Source organism: Diospyros lotus, chromosome 1 (genome assembly GCF_014633365.1).
Source record: "Diospyros lotus cultivar Yz01 chromosome 1, ASM1463336v1, whole genome shotgun sequence".
Lineage (NCBI taxonomy): Eukaryota > Viridiplantae > Streptophyta > Magnoliopsida > Ericales > Ebenaceae > Diospyros > Diospyros lotus.
In genome coordinates, this window is record NC_068338.1 from 9,283,967 (window position 1) to 9,295,604 (window position 11,638).

An 11,638-nucleotide genomic window follows, 5' to 3' on the forward strand; every position below is an offset into this window, starting at 1 on the left:
GGTTATCTTTCACAGAGGGACAGTGAAAGATAACCCCCAAAGGACTGGGAGTTATCTTCACCCCGTTAAAGGGGTGAACAAAATCACACGGGGAATGACAATGATGATAATGATGAAATAGAAGAATTTTTATAAATTATTTATTTTTAATTATTAAATTTTAATCTATAAATAATAAAATTTGTACTTATATTTACTAGATGGAGAAAAAATTATGTTTATATTTGATATGGATATTTTTGAAATTGCGTGATTATGAGTTATGGGTGGCCCAGCCGATCGGCTCAATCATTTGAAGCCCGGTCAGCTCAGGTTCGAAACTAGCAAGGATAGCTCGCATGTCACTTTAAATCAAATCCAGTTCGCGAAATGACGTGAACAACAAGTTATGTCTTCAGCTTCTCGTAAAGTTGCTAAGCTCACGTAATACAATAGGAGTGAGTTTATAAGAGATTCTCAATAGCCTAATTGGAGAAGGAGTCATCTTTCCCTATTTTAAACAAATCAAATCCATACTAAAGCGGAGTCTGTTCTTGATTAGAAGAAAACAGATATGGAAATGTTATCAATGTGATAATATCTTCTTATTTTAGAAACTTATCTCAATTATAAACACCACACGATATAAATAGGAGTCGAAATTCATTATATAAAAAATAATAAACAATAACATACTATTACTCTACTAGAATAACTAGAGAAATAGTTATAGACTAGGTATCGTTTAGGCCAAATCACGTGAAAACTCATTTGTATATTTTCTCTTCTCTTTTTTTTCTTTGAAATCGTATTTACTTTCTCAATGTGGGCAAACGAATTGTGATCAACCAATTCTTAATGTCGACAATAATTAATTAAATAATTATTTTTATATTAAAAATTATATTTATAAATATATTCTTCTATATTTATTTTTTATTTTTTAAAAAAAATATTATTTTTCTATTTTTCATTTTATATCATATTTGTTTATCATTTAATCTAACGTACGAGGGGTTTGTCCATTCTTTAACTTAACGGTATATCTTACTATCTAAAAAATATTTTATACAATTTAAAAATGTATTACATATAAAATAAATTATACAATGTAATCATTATTTATGTTATATAATATTATTTACAGTGTATAAGATGTCAGCACCCTCTTCTGGAGTGACGCACATGCTCCCTCACCGTCTGAGATTGATTTGATCAAATTATTTCATTGGCACGTGATTTTGTCTGCCACGGTCAGTAGCATTCATAAAATGTTTATGACCATCGATGCAGCTTCTTCGGTAACACCCAAATCCCCGACTCTCCGTCTTATTTTACTCTTACTCTCCGTCTTAGAGCTCAGAAGTCTTTAATCTCGGATTGGAGATGTCGTCGGCTAGTGATAACTCCGGAGCCGCAGGGGGATCCTTCAAGCGGCACAACTCCAAGTCCAACCCGGAGAGCCACGTCATCACGATCAAGGAAATCATCGACGGCTCCGAGAAGACAAAGTCCAAGTCTGCCGCCGTCATTCAGAAGGTGCCGGAGGAGCTCCGGAAGCTGAAGGAGAGCGCCTACACGCCCCGGTTCGTCTCCATCGGCCCTCTTCACAGCAACAACGACCACCTCAAAAAGTGTATGCAGAACATCAAGATGTCCTACGTCAAGTACCTCTTCGGCCGGATGGCCGAATCCGGCAAGGAGGAGAAAGCTCAGGTGCTGAAACGGTGCCAAGACGAAATGAGTAAGCTCACCGGCGAAGCCAAGAAGTTCTATGCCGAGAACGGCGATTTGCTCACTGAGGACATGCTCGTCATTGACGGTTGTTTCGTTCTCAAGCTTCTCTACTGGAAACGTAAGTGGCAAACGACTAAAAACGGGTAAAATTAATAAATATTCAGTGAACTTTAAAGTTGTAATTATTTACTTACTCAATTTTAAATTATAACCATTTACTCACTCAACTTTATTTATCGTTAACCATCCATCACTCGTTATAACTCTGTTAAATATTATAAACGAAAAATACTAACGAAATCTGACGTGACTAACAGAATCTGACATGATAAAAGTAAATTTAACAAACACTCACTTAATTTTAAAAATATAACTAATTACTCACTAAATTTTGCTCAACGTTAACCATCTATCATCCTGTTATATCACCGTTTGATCTTGAAAAATACCGATTATATGACCGTTTGATCTTGAAATATATTAAAAACTTTTTATATGCATTTAAGATCACTTACTTTTTAAACCAAAAGTCAAAAACTAAACTAATAATTTAAATTTAAAAAATTATTGAAGCAAATCAAAAGTAAAAAAAAAATCTATTTAATTTTTTTTACCTCCATTACGAATAACGAAATTCACAAAAAAAAAGTATTCAATAATGAGATCAAGAGTGAAAAATTAATTACAAAAATCGTATTTCTTCTATATAAAAAAATGCATATGATATCATTTTCTTACAAATACGATTTTTGTAATTAGTTTTTGGCTCTTGGTCTCATTATTGAATACTTTTCTTTTTGTGAATTTTGTTGTTCGTAATGAAAATAAAAAAATTTAAATTGATTTTTTTGTTTACTTTTGATTTGCATCAATAATTTTTTTAATTTAAATTATTAATTTAATTTTTGACTTTTGGTTTGAAAAGTAAGTGATCTTAAAAGCATATAAAAAGTTTTTAATATGTTTCAAGATCAAACGGTGATGTAACGGGTGTTTTTCAAGATCAAACGGTGATGTAACGGGGTGATATGTGGTTAACGCTGAGTAAAATTCAGTGAGTAATTAGTTATATTTTTAAAGTTCAGTGAGTGTGTGTTAAATTTACTTTTGCCACGTCAGATTCCGTTTGCCACGTCAGATTCCGTTAGTATTTTCCGTTTATAATATTTAACGGAGTTATAACGAGTGATGGATAGTTAACGATAAGTAAAGTTGAGTGAGTAAATGGTTATAATTTAAAGTTGAGTGAGCAAATAATTACAACTTTAAAGTTTAGTGACTATTTATTAATTTTACCCACTAAAAACCCACCCAGCAACGATCCGATTTGTGGAATTGGATTGTTGTGCGACGGCGTCCAGATCGATCTGCTCCTGGTTGAGAACCAGCTTCCCTTCTTCGTTCTTGAGAAGCTCTTTGTCTTCACTGAGAAAGCCAGGTCAAATCCTTCCCTGGAATTCGGTTTCAATTCCATTCAAGATTACATCGTCAGGGCCAGCTCCCGGATTACCCGTTAGCATAGAAAATCTGTGAGAAGATTCATTCAAGATGGATACAGATACAAGACCTCAATCAAAAATTTGCCACAAATTATTTTTATTCCTTATTTGCTCACTATCAATAGGAACCAAAAATAACATTATAAATCATTCTTTACATAATAAACTTAGATTTACAACCCATATATTTTTAAAATGAAAGGGCATCAATGCTTTAAATATAAATTTAAACCCTCTAATCATGCCCTCAACTACATCCATGGATCTTTGAGGCCGGGACATCTCTATACACATCTAAGAACAACTCACCTACTTACCTGGAATGACAAAAGAAGTAAGGGTGAGCCACAAGAGTCAGCAAGCATATATCAAAAAAGAAGTATCAATAAGTCATATATATGAAGGCATGAACAACTCGGAGTCAAAGGAAATCTTTACCCGACATGTAACACTAACTAGGATCATGCCTTCTATACTTAACCACAACCTCACAGAATTACCAATTCTTGTTTTTGTTTATCAAACATATTTTTCCAATGTAAGACATAAGGCTTAGCAAGTGAATCAAAACAATAACAACTGGATATGATCAGACTTCCCTGAACATCATTCATATCATGCCACATATGGACACACCAACCCCAATAGCATATATGGCACACCATCTATGCCATGTGATTATTACTCATGTTAATCAGCCATACATTAATGCAAGGATACACATATAATGCACACATATGGTCCTTGGGGCCCACATAAGAAAATGCACATAATGGCGCCCAAGACCCTGTATACAAACCTATTATAGCCAATAACAAGCTACCAAAATAAAAACGTGAGCCTGAGGCTCTCATCTCACACCCATCACCATCATCTTCATGTACCACATCACTCATAATCTCATCAAGGTCACAAGCTGCTGTGGGCCTCCACCCACAGTCTTACGCATCACAAGATCCAATTGCTGTGGACCTCCACCCACAGTCTTACACACCACCAACACAAGCCAATTTCCACCACCAACACCCCCACGCACAAAGGAACCATGCAATGCAACATATAAGGAATGCAATGGCTCTTATGCATATACTCGTCTAACATACACAAGTCAGCACTCATAGGCCAATCATGTCATGCTAATACTCATGCTCCCATCACTTACAAAGCATGACCCCCCAATGATTGTAACCCATGTTCCAGCATCACAAAGTGAGGCAATATGGAAACACAATGCCATGTAACACAATCACATACAATGCTATAATAAATGGCATTCACACATCCTCACGTTGATTTCCTTGGCTCTTCTACACATTTCACATTGATTAAGGGCAATTATTCATATAACGATAGTCATGCATCAAGCATGAGTTACTTGGACATGCCAACCAAGATCACTTCTTATTAATTTCCCAAAGGATTATCATCATGCTTCCTCATGCAACTCAATTACATTCTTATCATATGAACCCCACGAATATACATATAGATGCTTTCAACCATATTTTATCATTATAGGGGATTGAAGGATATCAAATGAAGCATTTTAAAACACTTTACATTAACCATCTTGCTTGAGTTGGATTAAGAAGAGCCTTAACCCATTCAACTCATAACCAAAATATATGATATTGCATACCAAATTGAAGCCCTGAAAGTCTAGTTTATGACGCTTTAAATGGATCACAAATTCGAGTTCTACATAAGAAGTTATGGTTGAAAAAGAGAAGCATACGCAGAGTAGTCAAAATCATAGCCAGGTCGACTCAGCGGAAATTCAAGTCGACTTGGCTTGAGTCGACTCGCCAAAAATTGAGTCGACTTGACCTCTTGGGAGAGTCGACTTGGCTAAAAACGACGAAAAAATGCCAAAAATCCCCCCAAAACACTCAAAATGGACACCAAACACTCCAAAACTTCCATTCTAGTTTCCTAACCCATCAAAGTCATTCCTTGAAGGAAGAATGGGGTGATCAAACCCCAACGAAACCCATCAACAAGACCCAACAAAGACTCGACACAACTCAAGATTTGAACAAAAATGAAAACATCTTCCATCAATACGAAAAATCATTTACATCAAATGATGAAATACCAATATATATCTTCGACAATACAATCAAAAGAGAGAAATAACTTGCACAACATAGGGAAAAAAAATAGTGCAAGAAGAGCTTGCCTTGCGAAACTTAAACTAACAAGAAGAAGCTTCCTCCTCCAAGACAAATCCCTCCACCTTTGAAGCTTTAGCTCATTTAAGCACAATGGAAGGAGAAGAAGAAGAAAATGGAAAAGAAGAAGGAGAAGAGGAGCAAGGCCACGAGAGAGGGAGAGATTGAGAATGGGGAAAGGGAAGAATTAAACAAGTATGGAGAGGTGAGGGGGAGAGAATGGTTTGCCAACCACTCTCCCCTTTGCATTTACCATACTACCCTCCTCCTATCACACACACACAAAAATATCACATGCCCCTTATGGATATTTAGCTTAATTTACCATTTCTTTTCTCTTTTCTTTATTCATTTCATTATGCAAATTCTCATTTTACCCTTCTCTTATACACACACCCAACACAAGACATTAAACCCAATTTAGACATTTGCCCTTTTTCTTATTTCTTTTTCTATATTCACAAATTTTGCACACACACAATATAATGCACATATAATGCCAAGGCTCACTTTATAAATGGCCCAAGCCCACTCAAAAGTCCAATTCATCTTAGGCCCATGGAATTTCTCTAACCCACCACTTTCGTTAGCCTTAAACACATGGCCCAAGCCCACTTTCATTTACTTTAAACACATCATAAAATATGTGGCTTAGGCCCAATCAAATTCCTCCCATTTAATTAAAACAAAACCCAATCTATTAATTTAAATACATACATTTATTTACATATATTTTAACACATAAGAATATTTTTTAATATTTAATTTAATAAAATAAATTTTTAATTTTTTATAATTAAAATATTAATAAACTTCTAAATCTCGTCACATAAGTTATTTCCTACCATTGTGACGTTATTAGATCAAGACGACGAGTTTAAATCCAGTGGCAGCAGCGAGTCCACGGCGGAAAAGAGGAGTTTTCATCACATCCTTCATCTTCTCCACGAACACTTTATTCCTCAGAATTCGAACAAAGAGCAGGGGGGGCAAAATCGTGTTCATGAAAACCGCCCGAGACCTGGATTTCGCCCTCGTGAAGTTCGTCCCCCGGCCCAAAAATTACCCATTCCAGGTGGACTTCAAAGAACCCAAAGGCTTCCGATATCTCTTCCACAGAGCCTGCTTCGAGATCCCGATTCTGGACGTCGACAACTCAACCGAGCCAGTGCTCTGAAACCTCATCGCTTTCGAGCAGTGCACCCCCCACGCGCGGAGCTTCGTCACCTCGTACGCCTACCTCATGGACAGGCTCGTCAGCACCGCCAAGGACGTGAAGGTGCTAATATAGGCCGAAGTTCTGGTAAACTATTTGGCCGCTGACGAAGAGGTCTCCGATCTGTTCAACAAGCTCTGCAAGGAAGTGGTTTTGGGCGACTTCTACTTCGCGGAGACGTGTCAGAAAGCGGCGGATTACAGCAAGCTGGGGTGGCCGGAATTCATTGGGTACATGAGAAGGAATTACTTTGCGAAACCGTGGATGTTCACGGCTTTCCTCGTTGCGTTTCTGGTCTTCGGCATGACGGTGGGCACTTTCATCCGGAATCTTCTTAGGTAATCCGCGCCGACGCTGTTTCGTCCGAGACTCTTTTCAATCCACATTTCTTTTTTAAATCTAAGTGGCTGTGACCAATATTATACTAGCAATAAAACTAGTATTGGACAGTTTAGAGTGCAGTGTATAGCAGCAGCAGAAGCAGAAGCAGACGTCTTGGGTGGGAAAATATTTTGTGTATATGAAATATAATGAATTTGTAATTTGGGAAAATTTTGTTAAATATATTAATAAATTATTTATAAACAGGTAATAACATATTAATTGTCAGTCAGTTTGAGATATAGTTGATACCTTTTAGACTGTCAATGTTGTCCATAGTCCACAAATGAATGAACTTTTGCAAGGGCAAGGGTGTTGGATGCCTATTAGTAATAGAAGAAATGAAATGAGATTAAGGTTTGGATTGTTTTGGATAAAGTGTTTTTTAAAGGAAAAATAATTTTATAAAATGATTTTTTTTTTTAAATGTCTTCTCCGTTGTTTGATTGTAAGGTGAAAAATTGGCTGAAAATTCATTTTTAGAGTTTGGCTGGTGCTTAAAAAATTATAATATATTTTTTATTATTAAATTTATAATATAAAGATAAAAAAATATAAAAACATAATAATATCATATTTCATCTAAATAAATAAATTTGTGCATAATCATAAGTTGTTTAATATTATAAACTCTGCATGCAGAATTTTAATAATTAAAAGTAACAAGTTAAAAACAAAGTTAAAATTTTATAATATTAATAATTGCATATTTATAATAAGATATACGAGTTTAAATTTAAATAACACTATTAACAATCTTGGCTTTTTGTGATCCCAATCCACCATCTTTTTGGATAAAGTTTTACACCTAAAATCTTCTTATTCTCACTCTTAGGGCTTGTTTGATTGCAACCATGGAATTTACATGGAAATTATGAAGTAGAAGTGTTTGATTGAATTTTGTTTTCTATGTAATTTTCTCCCAAACCCACCCTTGTCTTCTCCCTGCCTTCTCCTATCTCTCTCTCTCTCTCTCTCCCTTGCCTCCCAAACCCAGTTCTTCGCCCTGCCATTCTCCATCACTGCCATCGTTGGAGAATGGAGAAATCTAGAAGTACCAGACCATGCTGCCCTGTCTTCTCTCATTGCCGCCATCGCTACCTTCTTCCATGGCCGCCATCGCTGGAGCAAGCATCGCCGCCATCGTTGCCTTCTCCCATCGCCGTCATTGCTGGAGCCTTCTCCCATCGCCGCCATCGTTGCCTTCTCCCATCGCCGTCATTGCTGGAGCCTTCTCCCATCGCCGCCATCGTTGCCTTCATGATAAGCTACCCATCTCTCTCTCTCTCTCTCTCCCTCCCTCCCAAACCCAGTTCTTCTCCCTACCTCCCCCCATCGCCACCAGCACCGGTTGCAGCTGCTATCGTCGCCGCTGCCATCTTCGTTGCCCATCGTCGATGGCCAATCTTCACTGGCCATGGCTGCCATTGCCGACCGCCTTTCCCCTCCTCCTCGCGACTAGGCTTCCCCTCTTCTTCTCCTTCGTGCTTCAGCTTTTCTCTTCTTCCCTAGAATTTCTTTTCCCAGCCCCTTCCTAAGAATTGATTTTCCAGCAAAAGTGGGAATTGGGGGTCACGTGATCAAAAATGAGAATTGAAATTACCTAGAAAATATTGCTAATCAAACACCACCAAAACTAGAATTTACATGGAAAATATGGCCAATCAAACAGGCCCTTAGTAAAAAAAAAACCTTTTGCAATATTCTAATTCTCAGCTAAGGAATTGGTGCGCTCTCACATGCAATCAAATAAAATTTATATTCTTAAAAATATGTGTAGAAATACTAGTAAGGATTATTTTCACGGAGAGTATACAACTTAGTTTTATGCTACGTGAATAACGAATGGGGGGTTGAGTTTAATGAATAATGAAAACAATTTTAAGAAAAATAACTAAGTTAAAATATCAAAATTAATCAAAAGAACAAATCTTGGTCTAAGTGAACATCCATCATCAAACTCTTATAACTAATCATCGATACAAATATATATCAATTCACACTCTGAATATTCACCGTTAAAACTATTTTCATCTCTCTCCTTAGTTATAGTTAATTAGAGAACAAGTGATCTAATCAACACTAACAACTAAATAACTCAAGACAAGCGTTAAAGGTTTAATTACGGATTTGATATCTAATTTAATAGTTGATTGCAGTAAATAATAAATTAGTAGGTCTTCTAGTAATTAAATGAAACAATTATGAAAATAGGTATAGAAGAACATCCGATACTCAAAATATTAATTGAATAATAAAATGAATTAAATTTTACAATTTTATTGATTATGAGACTTCTATTTTCTTAAATAAAGTATAAAAAATTAGCCACACAGGATGATTGTAATATCCTATTATTTTGAAAATAATAATAATTAATTTTTATTGTATTTAAAATATTTTTGATATCTATTAGAGATTATAGTTGAGAAAACGAATGGGTTTAGAGTTAGTGGGCTAAGTTGAAAAATGAACTGTTAAGTAAATAGACTTAGAGTTAATGGGTTAAGTTGAAAAGGAAAATGCTAAGTAAATGGACTTAAAATTAATGGACTAAGAAAATTGGCTTAAAATTAATAGGCTAAATGAAAGAATAATCTATTCAAAAGAAAATTTAATGAAAAATAATTAAGGTGACAAAACAATTAAAGATAGTGGGTGAAATAATTGAGAAATGTAAGAGACAAAGTATGGTGTGGACAAATAATTAAAGATTATGAGTGAGATTTAATGGGAAATAATTAAGAAATGTAACAAAATAATTAAAGATAATGGGTGAAGTAATTGAGAATGTAGGAGACAAAATAGGATGCGGACAAATAATCAAAAATAATGGATGAATTAATGGAGAAATGTGGGAGACAAAGTAGGGTGTGGACAAATAATCAAAAATAATGGGTAAAATAATTGAGAAATGTAGGAAACAAAATGGGGTGTGGACAAATAATTAAAGATTATGAGTGATATTTAGTAAAAATTAATGAAAAAATTTGACAAAATAATAAAAGATAGTGGGTTACTACAATTATACAAATCTTAATTCAACCTCTATAAATAGAGAAAACTTAAAAAGTTGGAGGATTTAAATTAGAAAGAGAAAGGTTGTAAGAAAAAAAGATTTGAGAGTAAAAGAGAGATTTGAAAAAGGGAAATAAATAATATAGAGAAAAAATACCAAAAATTTCTAAAAAAATCCTATAGGCTGGGTTTAGTAGCTCGGGTAAAAATTTGTGGCAGAAGACATTGTTGGATGCGCAAACCGAGACTTCGTCACAATATAAAAGAATATCGAATCGCTCCGCGGGAATGTGAGTTATCTTTGAAAATTTCTTCAAAATTTCAGAAATATGAGAATGATATTTTAGAATTTTTAATGATGAAATTGGAAGAGAAATGCATGATTGGTATTTATTATGGATTTTTGAGATAATAGATGCTTAAAAATCAAAGAGAAAATAAGAAATAAATAGAACATAGATTCTGAAAATTATGAGAAAATTTATGAGGCTTAGAAATATTATTTTATGAATTATTGTGAAGAGAAATTGAGAAAGTATTTATTTCATAATAAGAGGAAATGAGAAAAATTAGGAAAATTGGAAATCTGATTTTCTTAAGTAATTATGATGTCAGGGTACGTCAAGATTGAAAATTGAGTACGATTGGAAGTCCGATGCGAATTTTGCGACAAAATTACACTAGGGGCAAAATTATCTTTTTGCAAGATAAGTGGTACGTAATTTCCAACTGAATTTAGTTTTATAAAAATGCTTGGTTTGTAAGTGGTTCTATCCAAAACTTGATTTTAAGTAAATGATTTTATCATATTGTCATATCTTGATGTGAATATGTTTATATAGATTGCATTTACATGTATTGATGATGAAATATACATATATACACGATGATATTATTGATCATGCATTCGCATAAGGGTTTGAGAGTACGGGTCGGGACTGCAACTCTCCCAAGGGTGCACCCATACACCTCGGCCTAGTTAGGAGGTTGTGAAAATGGGGAGTAGTAATAAGATACGGTCGGCTCAAACTGAAATGATATGAAAAATGACATTTTACATCTGATGATGGTTTTTGGGACCGACCACCACGTGCCACCTCTGCGACTGGACCTCGGGAATAGAACCTCGGACTTGGGGATGTCGGACCTCGGGTGTAGAACCTGCAAGACAATGGAGGGCCGAGGCTTGGATCCCCCGGGGTGGACTCCGACTCTCAAATTAGTAGGGTAAATGCAAGTAGTAGTAAATGAGAGAGCTGTAGAGTTTGGGTATACCTGGGGAGAGTCCTTGTCTTTTATAAGCGAACTCGTTTTGGGGTATCCGAGATGAGTGGGCACGATTCCCGAGAATCCCGGTCAAGTTGGAACGGGTCTTGCGGTTCGGCCTGGATTTCTCGGGCTCCGCTCTAGAGTGTTGACTGGCCACGTGTCGGTCTCTCAGGTGATCCACATGGCAGGTGAGACTATCAGCGCGTAGGGGTATTCTAGTAATTTCAGTTGGTGCCACATCACTTGCCCCCCACTCCTTGAGCCGAGCTGAAAATCATGCTGGGTCGAGGAGTAGGTTACTTGACTGTTGATTTTTCCCAAGACGCACGAGAGTGTTTTTAAAGTTGAGATTAGTGCTTAAAAACCTC

General features: G+C 35.7%; 1 protein-coding gene across 1 annotated transcript; it reads left to right on the top strand.

Moving 5' to 3' along the window:
* The first annotated feature begins 1,292 nt into the window (after nt 1-1,292).
* Nucleotides 1,293-7,099, top strand: LOC127799338 (UPF0481 protein At3g47200-like). Its single transcript, XM_052333322.1, has 2 exons — nt 1,293-1,834; nt 6,562-7,099. The coding sequence occupies exons 1-2, from the start codon at nt 1,366-1,368 to the stop codon at nt 6,675-6,677; spliced, it is 585 nt and encodes a 194-aa protein (XP_052189282.1). The 5' UTR covers nt 1,293-1,365; the 3' UTR covers nt 6,678-7,099.
* The last annotated feature ends 4,539 nt before the right edge of the window (nt 7,100-11,638 follow it).